The 24,864-nt window shown below is 33.0% G+C and overlaps 1 protein-coding gene across 4 annotated transcripts in view; it reads right to left on the reverse strand.

The window, feature by feature from the left end:
* Window positions 1-24,864, reverse strand: part of LOC135134348 (hemicentin-1) — a 718,216-nt gene that overhangs the window by 134,200 nt on the left and 559,152 nt on the right. For all 4 annotated transcript variants that reach the window (XM_064062996.1, XM_064062995.1, XM_064062994.1 and 1 more), the window contains 2 exons: window positions 15,349-15,493; window positions 2,052-2,182 (listed from right to left, as the gene is read on the reverse strand). In XM_064062996.1, coding sequence (XP_063919066.1) covers window positions 2,052-2,182; window positions 15,349-15,493 — 276 coding nt within the window. The remainder of the gene's footprint in view (window positions 1-2,051; window positions 2,183-15,348; window positions 15,494-24,864) is intronic.

Raw genomic sequence — 24,864 nt, forward strand, 5'->3', positions numbered from 1 at the left:
GTATCATTTCCTTTATGGCGAAATAAGGTATGTTACGTATAGTTCAAACTCTATTTAGAGTCGAAATAATTTGAGAACAACACACAAGTGAAACGTCGCACTAGACGTAAAAGGATTCCGACGAGTTTACTTACGAACATTAGGGACGGAAACTCTATTAATCTATCCGTCAGTGGTGTTCGTGAGTCTTTCCAATCCTTTCAAAAACAAAACACTGTGGACCCTTAAATTCCTTGCGCATATAAAAAAAGATACTCAAACAAAAAGCATTGGGGGTTCAAAGTGTAGAAATGCCCGTTTTCCTTTAAAATATCATTTTTGGTGTCTTACTTTTTTAGTTTTTTATACATTACTCTGAATAAATGTTATATCTTGAACTAAGGCTTTCAGCAACTTTAGTTCTATCAAAATTTGTCCTAAATTAAAAATCTGTAAAATCAATGAGTTCCGCACTTTGAAAATATACAAAATACGGCATTGTTTGTTATGATGTTATGACGAATTTATGAGAGCTTTATTGAATACTATTTTAATAGGACGTAAACAAATTTCTGGCAGTAATAAACACATCAATTTTGATGTATACAATGTAGCACTAATTATTTATAACGTGACTGTGTTTTCAGAAATTCAGGAAAACTGGACGACCTTTTCATGTATTAATATTTTTTGGAGCAATCTAAAGATGTACGACTTGAAATGACGTCGATTTTTGGAAAGGGTAGGGGCGGCAAGAACTAATCTGATAAATTCAATGTAATTTAAAAATAGCTTTTCGATGTTTTTGAACTAAGTATAAGCAATATCACTTTTTGCTATTTTATAAAGTATTTGTTATTTAATTTTTGAAATGAGGTCATCAATTTTTAACGGCAAAGATAAAGCTCCCTAGAACTCTGTCACTTAATTTTGAAGACAAACTCTCATGGTTAAAATTATCTACGAGATAATTTTAAAACACATAAGTCAAAGTAGCCGGTTCGGTAGTTTTAATTGTTATAGTACGAGAATGAAGTCCCTAACAGGCAGACGAAGGATGTACAGACACTAGGTAGATGGATATGGGAAATGCGTATTTTCGTGTAATATTAAAACGCCAAAAACAAATCAAAATAAAATTTTGGGTTTCAGAGAGTACATTATATCTTAAAGTTTCATCAATAAAAGTTTCTAACAAAAAAATAATGTTAATGTTGGCAAATCTTAAATGAAATTAAAAAAATTTAAATATTACTAGAAGAATATACAAAATATACTGATTTCAATGAATTATTAGAAATTTGAAGACATTTTTCAAAGATGTTGACTGGTTAATTGCGTATTAAAGTCGGACTATTTAGTATGGTAACTCCTGAGTGATTGAAATTAAAAATGTGTTTTGTAAGTCTTTTAATTATAAACTTACTAATGTTTGAGAAAATGTAATGTCTTTACTAGACTACAGGAGAAATGAAAACGTACCTAAAAGCAATGGCGTGAATCATACAACAAAAAGAAATTGCAGATTCAGTGAAAGTGTCAAGAAAAATATTAACACCAATACTAAAGCAAACACGTTATTCCCCGAAAATTTAAACAAATTACTTGATCGACTAAATGACAGCGTTCAATTGTATCGAGAATGTTTTAAAATTATTGGTGTCACTGGGATAATAACATCTTTGTGATGTCTTCGTAAATGGGTTAATAATTACCACCCAGTAACTTTGGTAATAACAAGAGAATAATTGAAAAACCTGAAATAATTATAGATTTCAAAAAAAAACATCAACTGTGTTTGAGAATGTCCCGATATCAGAATACAGCTTCCGTTATATCACGGTAGATCTTTTTTATTTATTATTCTGCAGGCTATAAAATCCGCATCAATTTTCCTCATTTCCGGAATCATTAAAACAAAGTCTACTTTGTGTTCCCGTAACAAAAGAATTTCCTCGGAATCTCTCTTCTCCGAGGTAATTATCTCGCGTTAATGAGATTCAGAAACATCCATCTAGAGCTCGCAATTAATCAAAACAAAAGCGCAGGTGCATCGCTTTGTTTACACTTACGTTATGCAACCAAGTGAGTTTTCTCCACTGGGGGTTGGCTGTAACTCGACACTCAAAGTAGACGTCGTCTCCTTCCTTGATGTCATCAGCATTGAGCGTACTCCCCAAATGGAGCGACACTTGCGGGGGGTCTGAAACAATACGCCATTGTCAACACTGACAGCAAAAACTGCTCCCGGAGATATATAAATCATTGATAGACTGTTGTGTGTTCTGTCTCAGATTCATAAACAATAGACCAAGAAAATGAACAGATTCTAAGGAGAGGTCGACCCGCCTCCGTCAACTCCAGGATTACTCGAAAAAGGTCGTTTGCAACTGCTCATTGTTCGCGGATGCTCGCGGAGGTGATTTTCGGCTTGCAACCAGGAGGAAAAAAGTATCTGGCGGGTTATTCACGTAATGGAACTTCCCTCGTTCTTTCAGTATCTGTGTCAATTTTTTGTGAAAAGTTTGGTAGTTGACTACAAGACAAAAGTAAAGGTTAGTTAGATTAAATCACAGGTAGTGGTTGTGATGTGCTCTTAGAATTTCAGAGAATTTAAACGAACTGTTTGAAAGTTAATCTATAAAATTGTAGGTTAATGGAATTACGTTGAATCGACAAGTATTCTAAATTCTGGCGCAACTAACTTTTTTACCAGAGATGGCGCAGTGTGGGCTGTTTGAATGTAACGCAGGCGAGCTTCATTGCCTAGTAATTTCTACTATTTAGATCTTTCATGATCTCGTAACACAAGTTAAATTTATGAAAATCAGCTTTATTGTTATTTTATATTATAATTAAGTAGGTAGATATAAAAATTGTTATTTTTGTGAGTTGGTTGACGGATTTACAATCTAATTACTGGTAAAATTTGAAATACAAGTAGTGGGTCTAAAGTACAGGTTAGGTTAACTTAGGTCAGGTTAGGTCATGTTAAAAGGTTAGAAACAAATAACTACAAAGTAATGAAAATGTTGAAAACAGTTTCATATCACATCCAACAAATGGAAACCCCTTGTGTTGAATTTAATAGCAAAGAATTAAAAACGAGGACATTTCAAAGCTTGAATGAGCAATGAGAGAATGGTTTGTGATACAAAAAGAACAAAATTTATCAGTTAGAATTTTTTGACAGAAAACAGCAAAATTTTTTAATCTTTTAAATCAGGTCAGCTTTAAAGCAAATCGCTTAACAATTGGAAAAAATTTTGTGTTTTAAACTAAAATCATCTAGTGGTTATGTATTTCAATTATGGAGTTTTCCTCAAAAAGTGTGTACAGAAAATATAAACATAAATGAACAAGAAAGAAAACAAAATGTTTCGCCTAAGTTATTAGTAACCACACGAATGACAGCAGTAAGACCAAATTTTATTAATTTTAAAGAATGGGTGACAGTTCAATTGTTCGAAGAATGGCTTAAATTAAGTACAAAATTCTGCCAAGGAAATAGAAAAAGTAAATACGTTTTACAAAATGCGAAAAAATTTTATTTTATTCCTGACATGACAGTTAAGAACAAAGTACAGGTCCCTGACCAAGTCAGGGTATAATACAAAACGACTGCAATTTTGCGATTAGTTTGATCAAACGATGGACAATAATTTTCTTGATGTAGTCTTTCTTTAGTAATGAAACTTGGTTTCCTCATTAGTTTCAAGAAATACCTCTAGATGCAAAAAACATTAATGTATGTGTTGCTGTCTGAAGGAGACGTTTGCATGGTTACATTCAGGAATTAATTAACCAACTCGACTTTGCCAGGAACTACAGAATGGCTTTTTTCAACATGACGCAGCAACAGCTCATACAGCAAAAATGACTAAATTTCTTGATTTTATGATGACCGCTTAGTTACCACAATGACCAGATCTACTCATTTCGATCACCAGATTTGACGCCTTTGGAATATTTCGTGTTCCCGATATTGAAACAGATTATTTTCAAACAACCGGTGCATACGATCGACAATTTAAAAACCCGAATTCGAGAAGAAGTTCTTGTCTGACTATTCGAAAATATGAAACGAAGAGTCAGTTTGTGTCTAGAGGCTGAAGGTCAACATTTCCAGCAGTTATTGTAAAGTAGTTGTGATATTCATGATTCAAATTGTTATAAATAAAAGATTTTGTATGATTTTTACATCAACTTTCAGTAAGGTTTTCGAAATGACGCTGGATATTTAGACAACCCAAAATACACCATTCAAGTTCAAGTTACACAACAGGTTTCACTGCTAACATAATAAGCATCGTGGGTAGCTAGAGCAAATAATTAAAAAAAATCACCTGATAACAGTTGTGTGATAAATAAATCTGTATTAACATTTTCCCAAAATTTCAGAAATTTATTTGCTGTTTATTTTTTAACGACAACTCATGTACGTATTACTAAAAACTTGTTAAACCAACCTCGGCTGTCGCTATAACTCCAATAAAAATTCGTAATTTGTCAAAAATAATCTTTTGGCTGTGTTTGTTTTTTTTTTTACTTAGTTTTCTCACCGAAGGAATATTTTCACTGTTTCTGTTGAGTGCTAACCACTTTGAGTCTCTACATTTTTCAGAACCACCTTATTACGATGGTATTGCATTACATTTTGCCAGAATTCGTTATGCCATGGTTATCAACTTTTTCCTAAAGTAACAGATTGTGCAGTTTTCATGCCACAATGTCAAGACAGTATTTTAGAACCCTTTAGATGCACAATTTTGCCCTTTCAGATATTTAGTTTTTGTAAGAGTCGTTGAATTTGTTTTTGCCTTTTTTGTTTTCTGTGTTTCTGGCATCTCTTACCCCATTAAATCTAAAACTGCAACCGCGTCAATAATTGAAATGATTGAAGAATTTAATCTAATGACCATAGAATAGACGTAAATTGTTTAAAATTAGTTAAATCTGCCAGTAACTGTCAAATTATAGACATATTCACAAGAATCTAGAAATATAAAAAAATATGTAATGCATAAACTCGACACTCTGCAGTCTACGCTCTTGTGGAGGCACAGAAGGGGGAGAGTAGGTGAAGTAAAGTATACAGGATATAAATGGCAATCCACTTTAAGTTAGTACTGTCTTGAAAATGTCAGCGTGGTTGGCGAAACGTTTCGACTATTTAGTGTTATGTTATAGGGGTAATCAATGCTGAGCAGTTTTCACTGATTCCTCTTATTGGAATAATATCAGAAATTCACCAGTGTATTTACTAATGTTCACAGCGAATGATGCGTTTTCACAGTTATTAAATCAACTGGAGGAATATATATGAACTAGAAAAAATACATGTTTAGAAAGTGCCTTAACAGTTTTCTCGACAATATTTGTACCTTTTACTATTTGAGTTCCAACCGTCGTAGTATTTCCAATAGCATCCGCTAAGAGAGGTGTAGAAGATCTGTATAGGCCGTGACCGGTGTATGTATTTGCATTGGGTAAATCTCCGACACCCACTCGGTATATGATGAGGTTGATTCTCTACCTGTTATACTATTATCTCTTGCTAGCTTTCCTTTCAGCCGCTGACAAAACGTAACATTCATTTCTCTTATGGAGAATTTTGCGAAGAAGATAAATTACCCATAACATTTCAATATTATTTCTTTCGGTTTGAGATCCATATAAATTTTTAATAAACCTTTCTAGCAAAGGTATAATTTTAAAAATGTTTCCTTATATAACATTTTCTTAGCGTGTTCTACTGTTGAAAGACTGTCTTCTGACTTGAATAAATGAAATAGAACAACTTATGGGACGAGAACACAGATTTAACACATCAGCGTACAATAATATAGATAATCTGGTGGTGTCATCACTAGCACGGTGAACGAAATGCATCAAGAACTTCTTGCAATACAATAATATATGATACAAATTTCCAACAGCCGTACAGTGTCCCATTATTCCATGTTTTACCCTAGCTAGCAAAAAATTACCATCTCGTAAGGATCTCATTGATTTATTGTGGAAATACTTGTGCTTTTTTATCAAAGTAACGACACCATTTATGTGAGAACGAATTTTTACAGGATTTAAATTATTTTCTGGCATTTTATGTGACATAATTCGCTTGAACGTAAGTACATAACATCAACATAAAATAGTTATTACTCCTCCTTTTATCTTTTGACATCCAGACACGTACAGCAAAAAATACAAACGAGTTTACAGTTTCTTGTTTACTCCACGTACAAAGCTGACGTTCATAATTACGAATGTAATTTAAATTCGAATAACAAGCCCATTTTTTCCTTATTTTCTGTTTCTAGTAATTAGAAAACACGAAACCGCGGTTTGGCATCGTTTCAACTCTGCATAAAGAAAACTCGTCAAACTTTCGACTCCCCATATTTTTTCTTTTAAGAGATAATCACCTGTACGCTCAGATTAATGCTCATTTTATTCTTCATAAAGCTAAACTTTATTCATTGTTCCGAAAAGTTTGCTCACAGGTCGATAGCAATTTTTCATTTGGAACCAGGGTATAATTAAAGTTTCATTAGTGTACTTTTCAAGAAAGGTTTTTAATTAGTCGAACGTATTGCGAAGTAAAAGCACTTTTTTAATTATCTTCATACGGTCGCCGTAATTGCTTTGTATTTCATAGAATATGGCTGTCTACAAAGCAAAGAATGTTGATAATTTGTAACAGTGATATGGAGTTTTAATTACAAGACAAAGCGTTATTGCTTCCTCGCATTTTTGCGTCGTTTAGAAAACGCTCAAAAAAGCAATTCGTGCTGTTTCATAAATTAGATTAACGAAGCTGTTCCGCTTTCGTTTTACTCCAATTAAACGTTTTTTATTAATTTTTCGACAACTCCGGCAGACAAATTTTGCGAATAAAACTTTAAAGCCTTTGGCAAAAGTTTATTGTCGTCGTAGTCCAAACACACAGGTCATTAAGATCAGTTCGAAAATTCTATTAACACGGCACAATTCTGCTTCCAAAATAAAAAAAATCAGACCGTTCTCTTTATCTCATCCCGATTTCTTTGTCCCCTTAACTTCCTTCGGATACATCAGATTTCACGATAGTTCCTCGTTCGTCCAATTTCTGTTTCGTATCGCCCATACATAGACTCCCCCAGCTTTAATTCCTATTAAGAAGCCTCGACTATATCGCTCCCTTTCGTCCATTATTGAACTCAAAACAAGTAAAAAAGTAAAACTCCTCCTAAATTGCTTCAACTTTGTAAGAATTTCCTTTACCTTCTCAAACTGGATTTTCCGTCTTTTTAAAAAGAACCGTCTGAGTCTCATCTGGAATTGTTTTATTTTCCCATCTCCTTCCACACTCTACTTTACAATTGCCTGAAACTGTCACCTCCAACTCCGAAAACACGGAACTTGACGTTAATGGAGCGCCAAAACATTGTGACTGCATCAAAACGCGCATCTCCGTAATTGGATACAGGCGGCCGGGAGCAGCATCAAATTAGGATTTTTGCTTTCCGGTTTAGGAAAAGTATAGCGAGAGGGCTATTTTGAGAAATGGCCAATTTGATGTTTTATTAGCATTTCACAGGCCGTAGAATATTAAAATGCGAGATTTCTGCTTCCGTCAGTTTGTCTGGTTATCTGTACGTTGGGAATTTTTTACACACGTAAAAAATGTATCTACTTCTTTCTTTCAAAAAACATATAAATTAAATTGTTGGTCGTTTATAAGTACATTTGTTCAAAAATGTTGACAAAAGTATACAGATAAAAATTTTTGTTACGACTCATTTATCAATACAAATCATTTATCCCATATAGTTCGATTACCGAGAATTAACTTTAATTAAATATGACAAAATTGACCAACTGTATTAGATATCAAACTTACTAGAATATTCTCCCTCTAGGGTTGGTTTTAAGGCTAATAGTCTTCCAGGCATAGAAAATAGAAATTTAGTTAATCGTCTGTACAAAAAGTTGACGTTTCAAAAATTGTTATCAAAGTTTTTATTAAAAAATGAACAAAAAAATGGTTCTAAATAAAAAAATGCCTTAAACACGAAAATATAAACGAGTTGATAGACTTCAGTAACATATAAAACACAAATTTTAGCAAAAATAAATAACCAATCTTCGATTTGTCAGCAATTTGAATTTTTTGCATAAAACCAAATGTATTTGCAGAAGTACGTTAAAAATAAGTACCGTTTCTTGATTTTGAGATATTTTTACTTCCCGAGCGTAAGCAAAGGAAGTATTGTAATCGAGTCCGTCGGCCGACTCTCTACTTTTACGTTTTCTCGATCTTTCATGACCCCTAGAAGACGAAGAAATAGGTCTCCCATTTCCGTCTGTCTGTCCGTCTGTCCGTCTGTCCGTCTGTCCGTCTGTCCGTCTGTCCGTCTGTCCGTCTGTCCGTCTGTCCGTCTGTCCGTCTGTTGTCACGGATTTTTATTAGACAGATAATCTCCGAAAGTACTCGACCGATTGTTGTGAAATTTTGTACTTATATTAAGAATATCATGTAGATGGTAAAACGCTAACCAAAATTTGTCGAATCATCCCCACCACTAAAGCGATGGCGTCACTTCAAAATTGTACATAGTAAATGGGTTTTCAATTGTATAAAATAACATAGTCCTACACATGTAGTTTACAACTCTGAATCGACTTTTCACCCGAAACGTCCAGATTTTTGGAAAAAAAATCAAAATTATAAAACAACATTTTGAAATTTAATTTTTAATCTGCTAACCAGAATGCTTTGAAATGTTGCAGATGTTTTAAGGCTATAAAGAGCATCATAAATCTTTAGTCAAAAAATATTTGCTTATCCCCTCCAAAAACTTGATGACGTCAGCTCAAAAGTTTGTGGAATAAATCATATCTAAAATGTACAAAATATGATGAGTCTGTACTTGTGAACTATCACTCCATTAATATTTTTTGGATTTGCATATACAGGGTGACTCAAAAAAATTAATGAATGCGTAAATATATTTTATTGATTTAATCAGGAACTACAAAACCGAATGCTCTGAAATCTTGCAGATGTTTTAAGGTCATAAAGAGCATAATAAATGTTTAGTCAAAATATATTTGCTTATCCCCTCCAAAAACTTGATGACGTCAGCTCGAAAGTTTGCCGAATAAATCATATCTAAAATGTACAAAATATGATGAGCCTGTACTTGTCATTTATCACTCCATTCATATTTTTTGGATTTGCATATACAGAGTGACTCAAAAAAATTAATGAATGCGTAAATTTATTTTATTGATTTAATCAGGAACTACAAAACCGAATGCTTTGAAATCTTGCAGATGTTTTAAGGTTATAAAGAGCATAATAAATTTTTAGTCAAAATATATTTGGTTATCTTCTACAAAAAACTGATGACGTCAGCTCAAAAGTTTTCCGAATAAATCGTATCTAAAATGTACAAAATATGATGAGTCTGTACTTGTGATTTATCATTCCATTCATATTTTTGGATTTGCATATGCAGGGTGACTGAAAAAAATTAATGAAGGCGTGAATTTATTTTATCGATTTAATCAGGAATTACAAAACCGAATGCTTTGAAATCTTGGGAATATTTTAAAGTTATTATAAGCATGGTAAACTTTTGTTCAAAATGTATTTGTTCATCCCTCCTAAAAAAATTGATGACGTCACCCTTAAATTTTGCTGAATAAATCCTATCTAAAATGCAAAAAATATGATGAGTTTGTACTTGTGATTTATCATTCCATTCATATTTTTTAGATTTTCTTAAGAGGTGGTTCAAAAAAATTAATGAAGTCAATTTATTTTATTGATTAAATTAAAGGCAACACTTATTATTAGTATTACACCCCAACCAACCCAATTTGGTAGACACAAAATTTGTTAAAGGAAAAGCTCGGTTGAAACATAAGGGTAGCACGCTTATTTACATCGACTTTAACGTTATAGATCTGCATTTGTTTTATGCGGTCACTTGGTTCCGCGAATGCGAAATAGACATGTTTATAATCAACCAATTGTGAATTTCACCGTCAAGAATTAAAATAAAACCCAATGTTTTATATAATAAGCGGAAGTCGAAGCAATAAAACCGACGGTCGTTTTGTTTACAGTTTCTGTGTTTGGCTCTCACGTATGCTGTTACGCCTGTCATCTTAAATTAACAATGTTTATACATACACGATTTTTAGTTGCCTCTGATACGTAGGTATACGTGAGTAAATTGTTTCGTTATTTTATTGATTATTACAAATCAATATTCAAACGACCCAATTCATTTTCCCGAAAATTTGAGAATATAATAATTTTATTCTTAGTATTGCACTACATCTATCCCAACTGATATACGTGTCCTTGCAAAAATGTTGATGACGTCATCGCAATTTTTTTTTAAATTCCCACTACAAAAATGTAATGAGAAAAAAAACACAATAGGCATGCAGTCGTCAAGTTTCCGACAGCGAGGGAAGTACTGTCTAAACTCTTTAGACCAATTTTTTTATAATAATGACTCAAGTTTAATTTTGCGAGTATAATTGGTGGAGGCGCCGGGATAAAATTAAATTTAAAAGTAATTATTCAAAAAATTAGTGAGGGATTTTTCTTTCCAAAGTCTGTGTCAGAACAAATTATGAATTTCGTTAAGTACTTTCATATCTGACCAAGGTACTAAATACAAGTGTTCATTTATACTAAAAAAGTGAAATAATTTTGTGTCAACAATTTTAGTGTTTGGATTCAAACGGATTTCTTTAAAAGTACAGCGACAGTAATCACAGATACGTGTAATGAAAAAGTATACGAAAAGAGCGATTCTTTTCAAACTAATGAGACTAACTTCTCAATTTTTTTCATAAAAATGATGAAGACAACGGAATATAATTTAACTTTCAACATATTTATTTTAAGCGTTTTTTAAAGAAATGTGCATGAATTAAGATACATATTTTAAGAAAAATAATCATTTGTTTAAATATCTTGTCATCTGAATAAAATAACACAGCAAGCACAGACTTTGAGACACAATAAATCACCTTTGTTGGCTTCGATTTCATCAACGTAATTTTTCGAATATCAGCAAATTTTACTCGATTACTTTCAGAGATACAACTAAGATGAGCATGGTTTAGTGATTTTGAGAAAATTGACATTAAGCAAATGCCTTTTCAGACTAATTTGACCAACTTTGATTTTTTTGTATCACTATATAATAATAAATATACTTAACTAAAATGTCTTAGAAACTTCTACTTACAATAATCTACTTTAAAAAATATGTTTTATTTTAAATGTCTTCATATGTAAACAAAACGACAAAAACACATACATATTTAAACCAGAATCTTAAGTGATCTCTTTTCTTACTGATTTCACCAAGTTTAGTGTTTGGATTGTCCGGAACCAGTTAACGAAAAGAGTAATTTTTTTAAATGAATTAGACTAATTTCAATTTTTTTTTACCTACAATGGTGGAGACACCTGAGTACAATCGAAGTCTCAATGTATTTATTGTGGTATTTTTACAAAATTTCAAAATGAAATAAGATATTATCCTAGAAATAAAGCATTTAAGTATTTAAATATCTTCATAATTATCTGAACAAAATTAGGAGACAAGTAGATATTTGCTTGTTTTGATATGGCTTATGTAGGTGTTTTGCAAAAAATTAGATTTCTCTCCATTATTTGAGGATATACAACCAAAATGAGCATAGTTTCGTGACTCCGAGAAAATTTCCGATAAGAATCACCCTTCAGACTAATTTAACCCACTTTAATTCTTGTGTAAAAATAACGAAGGCGCCAGGATGAAATTCAAACGTATTCCGTTTAAATTAAAAAAAAAATCCACACGAAACGAGATATTTTAGTAGAAATTATGCATTTGTCTATATAGTTCGATATCTGAACAAAATAACACAATCAAACAGATATTCGGTGAAGATAAACAACCATTGTTCGGTCTGATGTCACCAACTTAGATTTTTTGCACAACACCATATTTTCGGCTGTTACTTACAGAGGCGTACCTCTGTAAGCACAGTTTCATGATTCTGATAAACTGTCCTTTAAGGGCGACCATTATAAATTATACGTAAAAAGATTAGAGTATGTTAAAAAAAAATCGGAAGAGCCGGTTTTAATATATTTTCGAAAAATTTCTGTTTTTACTTTCCGACATATTATGTGGTTTTGAAAAACGATTTTTTTAAATCAAATGGCATATCAAATTTTAAATTCGGTCTCGCAGAATACACAGCCTTCAAAATTTTTCCGAAACACGAACAGTGACTTGAACATTGAAAATTCCCACTAGAGATACTTATGTTTTTGAAGTTCAGTCAAAAAAAAGTGAGCGATTATATTATTATTATATTAGCCAATTTCAACTAAGAATAAACATAACAATAATAAAAAAATTAAAATAATTTATTCTCAATAGATAATACACCCAGTTACAGGGAAACACTAGAATACAATCTACACTATTAAAAGCAAAACAATTCATACATAATTTCAAAATAAGGTTGTTATTTTAATTTTCTTTTAATAAATGTTTAAGAGGAACTTTGGAATTAATTAACTTGCTGTGTTGTTGACGAGCGGGTAATATAATACTTCATTTTTGACTTTTAAATTGTCAATGTAACAAGCAACGGTCATGCGAAATGGAAGGACAACGTATCCGTTATTCTGCGGTACCAAAACAGTGTGACCCCTATTTTCAAAACCATTTTTTGAGAAAACTATGCACTTTTGTAAAAAACGGTATAAAAACTTTTGAGAACATTTTTTGTCAAAAATCTGTCCTGAAAGTTTAGCCAGACCATTCCTTAACACCCTGTATAATTCGTTAATGGAGTTAACTGGCGATTAATGAATACATTTGTTGTGTTTGTTTGCCAGTAAAATACGAAAAATTCCCTTGAGTTACTTCTTGCTACTATTCCGAAAAAACTGCTGTTTTTCCGTTTTGAATTTCCAGATTGTAGAAATGTGATTGGTTGAAGAATTAATGTTAACACATATAACACAGCTGTCTGTGACTAAAATAGTAATTTGACGTTTTTGATGTGTCAATTTATATTTAAACGCTGGCTGCGATATGAATGCTAGATGAACCGTTTCGGAATTCGAAAGAACCAATTTAGAACAAATCGAGAATATTACAAAGAATAGTATTTCAAAGATTAAATTAAATCTATAAACTCGATTTGGAATTAGTTTATAATATTTTGTGCTGCAAATGACTTCGAGTTAGAAGCTTGAATTGGTCAATATTTTGAAGCTATGGGTTTTCAACATGACAAAGACTAATAGAACAGAATATAAAGAAGGGGTTGTAAAAGTATTGTGGAATCCAACTACAAAGTTAACTGAAGAAAAATATTTTAATAAATTTAATGTAAAAATCCATCCATTCACGGATATCATATTTATCAAAAAGTGGACGAGAGAAAAGTGTTACAATGACAAACGAAGAGGAAACGCGTAAAACCCATACAACGGAACTAAATATAATGGATATACTTAAAATTTGTAAAATACGTGATGAACATTCTCCGTCTGCTCTACAAAAAAAAAATGATCACATTGCTGCTTACAAACTGACGCGGAGAGATGGAGCACGATGTTGAAAATCATACTTAAGAAAAGAAACTGTCAGTTATGTAAAAGAGACAGGAAGGTTAGAATACAATTCTGTATTTGACACAGTACAAGGTGGCTCCAAAAAATTATCAGAATGATTATCCTCAAACACTGTAAATGTGTATACAGTGCATGCTTTTTAAAAATGGCCATAGGAATTCCCATGCTAAATTTTAAACCCTATGTTAACTTTTGTGAGGGTGAAAACTCAAAAATTATCTTTTCGGTGAAAATAGCCTTAGGGATCTACTTTAATTTCCACTGCCACTTTTTGCTGTAAATTATTAATTTGTGCTTTCAAAAATTAATATTATTTTGGTTAAAAAATTTTGGTCCATCATAGAAGGTTTTGACTTATCACTTTAACTTGTCATTTTTTATGGCATAATTTTAATTTAAACCATTAAATACCTTTATTGCAGTTTTTACAAAAGACACAGAATGATGAAATTCAAACATAAATGAAGGAAATAAAAGAAAATTTCACTGAAATTGCGGTTTTGATGTCCACGATCTAGAAAACCTGTGTTTATAAATCTGCCATAAAATTTTTAAAATGTGCTCTTGCCGGGTATAGGACGATGTGGGTATGCTGCAGCAAAATTTTGCGCAATTTCTCTGTTGTGGATAAGCCTTTAATGCATCCATCAGTGATCATTTCCACTTTTTCTTTAATTGTATTCTGCAGCATATTGACGAATTTCGGTCACCCAAATACCAGTAATCGAACGAGTAATCAAATTTTAGAAACGTCAGGTAAATATCTGTCTACAATATTACAGGCAAAAATACACAAATATTTTAATTTTTTTAAGAAATATCCTTTAATTTAAATTGTGAGCTTTGATAAACTCGACAAAAGATGACCCAAATTACATGCAGTAAAAATTTCAACTTTGAATCTTTACTCAAACATAAATTAACACGGAGTATAAAGTTGAACATGGGAATCCCTATGGCCACTTTTAAAAAAGATGCATTGTATATGTCCCATTAGATTACACAAAAAAGCATCGATCAGGTGATATCAAAACTGGCTAAAACTGGAATAGGTTAAGAACGAATTACCAAGATCACAGAACATAGTTCTAGTAGTTCCTTAAAACCATATTTACATTTAGATAATGTACGCTACGGTAAGTTAATTAATGGCAAGAGCGGTTCAACACCAAATGAATCCTCCAAAGAAGAATCACCATCGACTAGTAGTAATTGTGCAAACATTTGTGAACGGCAAATTGTAAGCCATATAGGTACTTTGAATTGTACCTATTTTAATTGTTTCAATAAATAAATAATGCTAATTTATTTTTAAAAAGGTGTGTAATTTGTTCATGAAATAATCGTGCAAAAAACCACTAGTGGTTTAAAATTAACAGGGAAAAGTTTTTATATTAGAACACTCAAACGCTGTCACCTTTCAGCAATTTGGTTCAATCAAACTAACAAAAAAAAATCATCCGATCTCGTGATTTTTTCAGTTAGTTTGATTTCACCAATTTACTAGGCAACAGCGTTTTGGTGAAAATAAAACTTTCTCCAATAATTCTAAACCACACGTTATATTATTTACTATAATTCACACCCTGCTTGAATTATGAAAATGTCAATTTTTGGCAGTTCCACCTCAACAACCGAAGCGCCCTCTGTAGAAATAGGAGTGGGTGCGTCGTGCGACGCCGACCTTAACTCATACTGAAAATTGTACTTACAAACGACGTCGATTTTCCACGATGTTTCCAGAAAGAGTCCCGTGACGTTGGGATTTTCAGCTCTGCATGTTATGGATTTTCCATCGTCCTCGGTCGTCGGAACGAAACTTAACTCACTTATTGTTACATTTTCTCGCGTTTCTTGCTGAAAATAAATGAGGAATTATAGACCAATTAATTTAAATTTTAAAGTAGGCTATAATATTTGAATATTCTTCGCAACGGTACGAAATGAAAAGTTTACTTTAACACAGGGATTTCGCTAAGAGTTTGGATATTAAAATAAGAAGTTATGATGAACAGCCAACGGAAAACTAAAGTTTGTTTGGACGTTCTCCGAAATTTACGATCGGCAAGTGCAAAATCGAAATGAGCGTTCAACTTATGAAATAATGCTCTTCTTCGGCAATATATTGAACACAGTTTACTCGTAAATAATCGAACTTTGCATTAGGGCACGGTCCAATTAAACTTTCCGCAGACGAATCTAACCGCTGCATCTCAAAACGAGAGCTTTTTCAATTGCGTAATTACGGCGGTCCCGTCCGTGACGTCATCACAACAATTATGCTTTGACTTTGTTCTTTCTCTTCTTTGTTCTCACTTAAAGTTGTAATTATTAAATTTGTTAGAGGCAATTATCGACACGGGCGTAATATTAGGGCACGCCGGATCCCTGTTTAATAAAGTTCTGACGCCGTTTTTAGGATAATATCCATTTTGGAAGCTTTCAAATTGAGATGGACGGACGAAAGGAGGAGAGTTCCAACAAGGATTATTAATTGGAACCGATTTTTCAGAACATGGCTATTAATTTTTTAACGCCACGTTTTAACATGGAACAGTAGGTACTACGGAAGTTAGAACGGGTGCTGAAAAATTTACAACTATGTTTTTGAAATTTTTATAAAATATAACAAAACGAAACAAGTTTTCAATGTTTTTAGTACTGAACATACCATATTCAGGAAGATTTATAACAGACACAATTTATCGATTGTCTAAGATTAGGTTTTCTAGATTTTTAATTGCTACTAAAATATGAAAATTTAGGTCTTCCTTTTGTTTGTCTGTTTGCGATTTTGCTAAGCCAGTAATCTCTGAAATTCTCGACTGCTTGTTATAAAATCTTAATGTGGAATGTTTCTAGATTTAGATAATAAACGTTTTAACGTTTTACAAAATCTGGAATTAAATTGACCGACATTTTTGTCTAGTTAATACCTTAATGATTGTAAAATGTTGTACAAAAATAAACTCAAAAAGCCTCAAGCATGGAAATATATTCTCGACTCTTCATATTATTAAAGAAAATGGAATCACATTTTAAAACAAAAATACGTTTCACGTTAATTATTTATGATTATGAATGAAAGACTAATAAAAATCTTTTTTAATTTCATCGTAAATTTAATTCCAGTAATGTATGAGCTTCCGCCACATCAAATTTCTCCACAATCCCCTCGCATCTTACCCCATTTCATTATTTATTAATTTTCATTACTGCAGCACGCCATTGTTCTGAAACCTGCAGCACCTGCATAACAAGAGATGCATCCAGGTCACAAAGCTTTATCAGAGAATTTATTAATCGGCGTTAATTACAAATTACGAACGTTATTATGTCGCGGCCGCCAAACTTCCACTCACAAAAAATATAAATTTACAGCTTCCTCTGTAATACGTGCCATAGCAACTTTTTAATGATTTCCACCAACTGAACAAGTAAAAACTTTCGAATAATTAAAAGCAAATTACACTGTATACGTTGTCCGCCAACAAAATTTCAGCGCATTATTTGTTTTTCAATTTCGGACTAGATAGAGTTGATTTTGCTGTTTTATTACATATACATATGTGTGTCCTAATTTTAAACACGTGAACATATGCTTTATTTGAACCTATTAAATTAAACCCTAATCACAGCTCCAAAAACAGCGTAAATATGCGCACATGCAAACCACTAGTATGATTTTTATCAAGGGTGCCAACAATAAATTTTTGAATTCATTAAAAGCTGTTCGTGTTAGTAATTTGGCAAAACCGTAATTTTTCTACTTTACCAGAAATAAAAAAAATGGAACCAAATTAAATATACGTATATAAGTTTTTTTTTGTTTAATTTGGATCCTGTTAATGGATATTTTTCAACCGGAGTGTGGACATATAAACAAATAACTTTGTGTTTTAATTTTTGCTACTTTATTAGGCAGTTACCAAAATCATGACGTTCCACATTTTATAAATTAAATATTGGAGATTGCTTACATCCTAACGGAATCATTGCATAAGCAGAAGTTACGCTAAAGTGATGGTTTTTGTTAATAAAATTGAAAGCAAAGCATGCAATTCTGCACAATATAAATACATCGAAATGACGTCATCAAATTTTTCGAAGGTATGCCCATAAATTTTGATTATAGCCATTTATCATTTCCGACAAATTATACAATTTTGGATTAATTTGGAAGCTAGATGCGTAAAGTTAAAAATTAGAATGAGTTCAGAAACCATAAGTATGATACAAATTATTTTGTACCTTTAAAATAAGATCTATCTAGGAAGGTTATTAGACTACCTTACCACAATTTAAATGGGGATGCGTTTTACAGTTATTTGTCCAGTAGTTTCGAAAATTTTGGAACTGCTGACTGAGTCACTTGTTGTTGATTATTTGGAGAACATTAACTTTAGAACTGACTGTAAAAATGAAATAAACACCTAAGTGTTTTACTGTAACCGTAATTTAATGATGTATCAAATTCCGCTAAAACAAATATACATTACAATTTAAAGAAATACGGGTTCGTGTCACGACACCCACACTATATATGCGTCATATTTGTACTGTAGTAAATTAAGTGTCCGCCATCAATCTAAAAGCAATAGCGTTCACAGAATTTCAGTATTTCTATGCGTTCTCAAGGTATAAGGCCGAAGAATTTTTTTTTGGACATTTGTATATTTACTTACAATTTACTTGTCTCGCATTCATAAATTTGGCTATTGGATTAAGACCCGGTTTATGGAAAGCGAAGTTAAAGTTAATTCGCGATTAACTTTTAACTGAGGTCCGTTGCGAGGCAACGCGCATATTTTAACCAATCACGGGCTCATATTCCACATATTAATTCTCTGTTAAACTAATCGAGGATTAAATATTTAACTCGCTGTTCTATAAACCGGCCCCAAATGTTTTAATTGTGTTAGTATCAACATTTTCAACGAAAGAGTATGACATGTGAGGCAATTGTACCTACGTCTTTTCATCCGAATACTCTTCCATTATCTAAGTAGGTACTCGTTTTCACGCAGAAATTTTAAAGGGATCACATCCTCTGAACAATGATGATCATCTCGTATTTCCACCAGCTTGTCATTACTGTTTTGTGGACGTACACACACACACGATTTCAGGTAAATTTACGAACTCTTTTTTAGGTGTTATTCACATTTCTTTAGCAAATGGATAAAATAAAATGTTGCAGTCTATTTCCTGCCGTCCTCGAGGGAATCATCCGGATTTTCATAACTGTGCGTTGTTCATCTGGTTAAAAGTTGGAACAGCTGATCACTGACCGCCATGCCGTTGTAGACGTTCATGATCACGTTAACCATCACCATCATAATGCAAATTTACCCGTTCTGTTTCTGAGTATGAGTATTTGCAATCAAATGGGAAAATTTGGTGATATTGTCACAATTCCTAGAAAACGAAACACCTCTCCGATGGAGTGTTTCGCCGGAATTGTCGCATTCGCACCCGAGGAATTCCTCATCTCAATGTCACCTCACAATTTCATCACAGCTCGAATGTAGACCGGAGCAAAAGCGACATTGAGGTCTCAGTATCAGATTTCGCATTTACTTAGTTAGAAAATGAAGAGTGTTTGGATAACAAGACATAAGCTCCCAATCCCTGTTGGTAATTGAAAGTGAGATCGTTTTTCAGAGGATGTGATCACTGATCAGTTTAAAATGTGTGCGTAGGAACGAATACTTTGTATTACTACTCAGTTAAATGAAGAGGGTTCGGATGTGTAGACTAGTACAATTAAGTTGAATATCATAAAATCATTTGATGTGTTTAGCTGTATTTTCCAGTAGTGAAATTATCACCAGTATTATTAACTTTCAAAGTGTGATAATACCATAAGTGTTAATTTCCTTGTTCAGCGATATGATCAAAAATATGAGTCACAAGAGGTACATGTTCTTTATCTTTTTTTTTGTAAAGAAATTTGATCGAGTGATTCGCATACGTTAATGTTAGCAATTTTTGGTAAAGTTGCGTAACGATTTCCGCAACAGTCACTCCGAAAATGGCCACTACTTTTACGAATTTAATTTTTTTATATTTGGATTTTCTGAAAAAATATCATTAACTCATTTCATTATATCGCCTCTTTTCTACAAACTCAATATTTTCAAAAATGGTGTTTAAGTCGGGATGATGCTAAAGATGAAGAATATAAAAAATTATATAAGAAAAGTAATAATTTTAATTTCAAATTTATCGTGAATTGTGGTCTTGGTGCTATTTGCGTTCATTACACATATACAAGGTTTTTTATAAATTATTCTAAGGGCGTAGTTGGCCATGGATTTCAAAAATTCCGCTTAGCTGAAATTATGCCATATTATGACAGTTTTTACTTATCATTAATGTCATTTGTAATCTGTCATTTGAAGTCATCGTTTTTATTGTTCTAACGTGTTTCAAGTGTGAATTACAGTAATTCTGGTTGACACAAGCTCAAAACAACAAAATAGTTGCTTTCAAAACTCTTCGTGCTTGCTTACGAAAATGCTGGTTTTCTGTTAGAAAGCGAAGATCGTGAAAATGGTTTATTCTGTTGAAAAAGACACTTTCATTTTTATGTCTTATTATCGTAATGGGACATTCGCAAATGAAGAGTTCCTGTATTCTGTGACCCTGATTTGCAAATTCAAAAAAGTAGAGGCTTACATTCGAGATGTAACGAGGGTAATCTCCTGGAAGACTAGAGGAAGTTGTTGATGATTTGAGACGACTTAAGCAGAATCCGCAAACATCTTTGTCTCAGCAGTCAGGAGTGCCTCTTGCAACATGAAATTGAACAATGGGGCCAAAGCATTGACGAAAGGATGTTACAGAACATTTTTGGAAATAAGAAAAAGAGGGTGAACATGTGGTTTGAACACATAGGTGAACATTTTCAACTGTGATGTTTAACCATAATAAATTTATTTATTCTTATTGTAATGAATTAGTTTTATTTTTTAATAAGATATGGAGCATTTGGGCAACCAGTTATACAGATATTTGTGGTATTTGTTAAGTCCATATAAAGTGAGAGGCGGTATGCTTCCATGGCCTACTTCGATTCTATAATCATTTATAGAAATTCGTTATTTTCGTAATGTAAATATAAAGGGGCTTTTCTAAGTCGTAGATAACAATGTGTTTATTTCTCACTATAAAGTTAAAAAACAACATGCCATTGGTCATCGTATTACAAAGCTATGAAACATAGAACAGTACAAACCAGCAATAAATTGATTAAGTGCTCGTTGAGAAAAGAAACACCATTTTGTATATTTTGAAGTGATATTAAGCAGGTAGCAATGTCTACACTTTCTTTAGAATTAGTTGTCTCTGCTCGAAAGTGGTATTGGTCACATTCAAACCAAAAGTAGATCAACAGACAGACAGATAGACGATAGGCAGCCGTAAACGTTCTCCATTTCATAAATAGAGGCAAACGGTCTAAAACAAAATGGTTTGTTTCCTTATATTCTACGAACTGTGAGACATCTAATAAACATAAAATTAACCAGTATAACTGTTAATTGTTATTGTTTTTTGTTAAAAAATGTTAGAAATTCTGTGTCTCAGCGCAGAATAATTTATTTTGATCTAGTGCAGTTCACAATAACCTATGGATTAAGTTTCTGGTAGCATTGGGATCTGCGATCACATCATTTTTCACAACGTAGTAGGGATCGGCTATTCGGTCTCCATTTCTGATGATTGGGTGTTTTCTACTAGTGTTTGAAAGTAGGTCACATTTTCATTTATAACACTATTAGGTAAGTTTCCTGTAACGGAACTGATAAAGATGTAGCATTAAGTAAAGTAACCTAATGCAACTTACATATAGCACGTAGTGCATTCTACTTAAAGCAATTTCCACTATCCGGGAATGTGTCCGCAGAGGCTGTATTTAGCTCGTTCGTGTTTTCATATTTCCCCCATCTAAAAATATTGTAATGGTGGTCATAAAGTAAATTGCCTGATACAGTGAGGTAGTGCCGAACGTTAAAATAATCCTCTAGGTATATCCGCAAAGCTATTTAGATACCTCTAATGCACTTCGTTTGAATTGAACCGTTCCGCCGTATTAACCATTCCCCTCATTTGCATACAAAAAGCGTCATTTAATATCTGATCTCATTTGTATCTTTATTAAAAAACGTTAGCGCAAAAGAAAAATTTTCGTATTGAGCGTTGTTAAGCGAGGCGGGAAATAACTTTTTAACGCAAACGCCAATGTTTTGATCGCTACTAAAATCGCTTTGCTGCCAACTTTCGTTACAGCTGCCGGGCCAACGAACAATATCCGATTCTTTCAGAAATCGCTCCGAAATATTGAGTGGAAATGAGCGCGAAAAACGTAATCGCCGCAATTTTTTCTAAGTGGACCGCCGGATCCGTTTTGCAAACATATCTGCACGGCTCTTTTGTGTTTTTAATTAAATCTGAGTTGTGCGCACATAAATCATGCCTTTGAAACAATTATTATGAAATACGGCTTCGGCAAAACTCTAATGTCGTCAGGGGCGAGCGCACACGTAAATGTCAACGTTTATTTTGAAAGTTGATCCTTTGTTGCGGTATCGTCGACTTGGTCTGTTTCTAAAGATCTATCGTTGATAAGGTTGGCATGAAAGCAATTATTTTTAAACGGTTTCGTTATTTGCGCTTCTTTGTCGAGCTGCAATCGCTCGGAAGTCAAGACTGTTTTGCGCTAATTGCGCACCGTTTCTTTCGACCCACTTCTTTTGCGGGAATAGCTCGAGTAAATATTAACTCGGCTTGTTCTGCGTTTATGATTTTCGAGTTCCATGTCGCAGACGGCGAATAAAAGCAGTCATGCTTATTTGTGGGGAATATTTTTGCAAAGCCGGTCTCGATACTTTCAAGAATTCTTTTTAAAAACTCCGAGCTTATTATTGTTTTCAGCATTGTTGTATAACCCAGTAGCGGCTCGTGGTCCTTTCGTTAGGTGAGGCAACAATTTCGTTTCAAAATCAGCAGGTATTAATTAACATGTTGGCAATTACTTTTGTTAAAAGACAGATTGTTTATTCGTTTTTATGAAAACAATACAAATAGCTTTGAGTCAGTAACACATCTCTATTCTATATGAGTACACTTCTCGAATAAAAAACATTTAATTGCTTCACACAAACCAACGAGAAGGTTTAAAGACTATAGAATTTGCTTTCTTAGCATTAAATATTAATTCATATGATCTAGGGCTAATTTAAATATATTAATCAATTAATTAATAAAGTTCTCCTCAAATCTGGATGAGAGGTTCTAAATCTTTGACATACAATTGTTCGTCGTAAGAAAACCGTGCTTAAATATTTAAACTTTATAAGAAATTCTGGAGATTATAGATTCTTATGTTGCTATCAGAATTGCAAAACTGACATTTTCATTGTCCTACTCTGTTCAAGTTAACTTAAAAGTTTTAATACACAACCTTGGCAATGCACATGCAGTGAACACCTTTCCTCGCGTCTAATTAATGCACAACTAAATGCACACTAAATGCATTCAGCATCCCTGTTCAGCATTGTGCAGTTTCACCGTGAGATTAAAAAATCCGATCTGATTGGCTTTAAGGACGGTAGGCGTTGGTGCCTCCGCTGGCGCTTTGATAAAGCACTGATGACTATTGTCTTACTCAAAAACATATTAGCGCCACTGACTAATCATACTGAAGATATCCGTCTTTCTGAGGCATGCCTCTGTCTGAAGCTGGCCTACACGGCGGTGATCAGCGCTTATTCCTGTCGAAAGCGCGTACTTCAAAATATGTTTTATACCAAGACGCGTTTTAATAAATCACAGTGTTCCATGAAAGTTATTTGCTATATCTGTAAAATATATTTGAAGTTAACAGATATTAAAACAAAAACTAATAGTCAATTTTTCCAGGGGAGGCACTGCCTCCCCTGCCTCCCCTGACGAGCCGCCACTGGTATAACCACATTCGAGCTAAATTAAAATTTCAGTTCATTACGGATTAAAAACGCTCTACAGTACGTAATATCGAAAGAAAATTCGTTCATAACAAAGCTGAAACCTACAAAATAAAAAATATAAAAGGCTGTTCTAAAAAAATACTTCTATATTCCTTTTAAAATAAGTGTAACTCCTTCGTGGAATGATTATTTTAAGACATATTACTCATCTTTAGTTATTCACTTCAATTTATGCAATAAAAATGTGTTTTATTTTTTTGGTCAAAACTGATGCGCAACAATATGCACATATTGATAATAGTCGCTGGAATAAAAAGTTTATTATCTTTAAAAACTGAGAAATAATGAAAGGTATCAGCACAACAAAAAAATAACTAAATAAATGTTTAGAGGTGTCGAAAGAGAAAAACGAAAATCTAAGCAAGAAACAAAATACGCTAAAGAAATTATAGAAAGCTAGGCAGAGACAAAAACAGTAAATAAGAATGTTGTTAAAATGTTTGCATAGTTTAGATAGGATTTATTCAGCAACATTTTGAGATGACCTCATAAATTCTTTGGGATACATTAAATTTAACCACGAACATTACTCGTCAACAGAAAACATTTTTCTATTTGGCACGAATTTTTTTGTCACAGTTTTACCCCCCCCGCCCATTATTTAACGAGCCGGTCATGCATTTCTTCAATTGTTGACCGTGAATTTCACTTTCGATGCATCAGTTGGAAAGTGTTTGTTTTTACCCAATTTTTTGGTGAGTTGGCTAGCGATAACGTTTTATCAGCTTCAAAACAGTTAGTTCCTTTTCGACTTTCCTTTGCGATGTTTTCACTTTTCGTTGTGTGAAGTTATGCCCCGCTATTCGGACAGTGAATACACGGACATGGTGTTAGTGTATGGAGAAGCCCAGGGAAATGCAGTGCAAGCATAAACAATTTTGATATTCTTGAAATTTTGCGGAAACGAGTGATACGTGCTGCTGAAACAATTCGAAACAATGATATTATGTCACAAAGAGTCCAGGACTCATTTCGTCGCCATCTTCAGTGTTGTCTAGAGAATAATGGTGACCACTTTGAACATTTATTATGAAGTTTTTGGCGATTTCAAGGTAGGTCTCCATTACCTATTACAGCCTTGCATTCAAATGTTTACATTTTTTGTTCCGTGTTGAGCTAATTTCTTATGCCTCCCCGCAAGAAACTGCTTTGTTAGCCATGGGCGGGTAGGTGAATTTGTATTAAATTTTTGACTAA

The sequence above is a fragment of the Zophobas morio genome, unplaced genomic scaffold (assembly GCF_036711695.1).
Source record: "Zophobas morio isolate AGI-343-1 ecotype UQ-CSIRO unplaced genomic scaffold, CSIRO_AGI_Zmor_V1 ptg000023l, whole genome shotgun sequence".
Lineage (NCBI taxonomy): Eukaryota > Metazoa > Arthropoda > Insecta > Coleoptera > Tenebrionidae > Zophobas > Zophobas morio.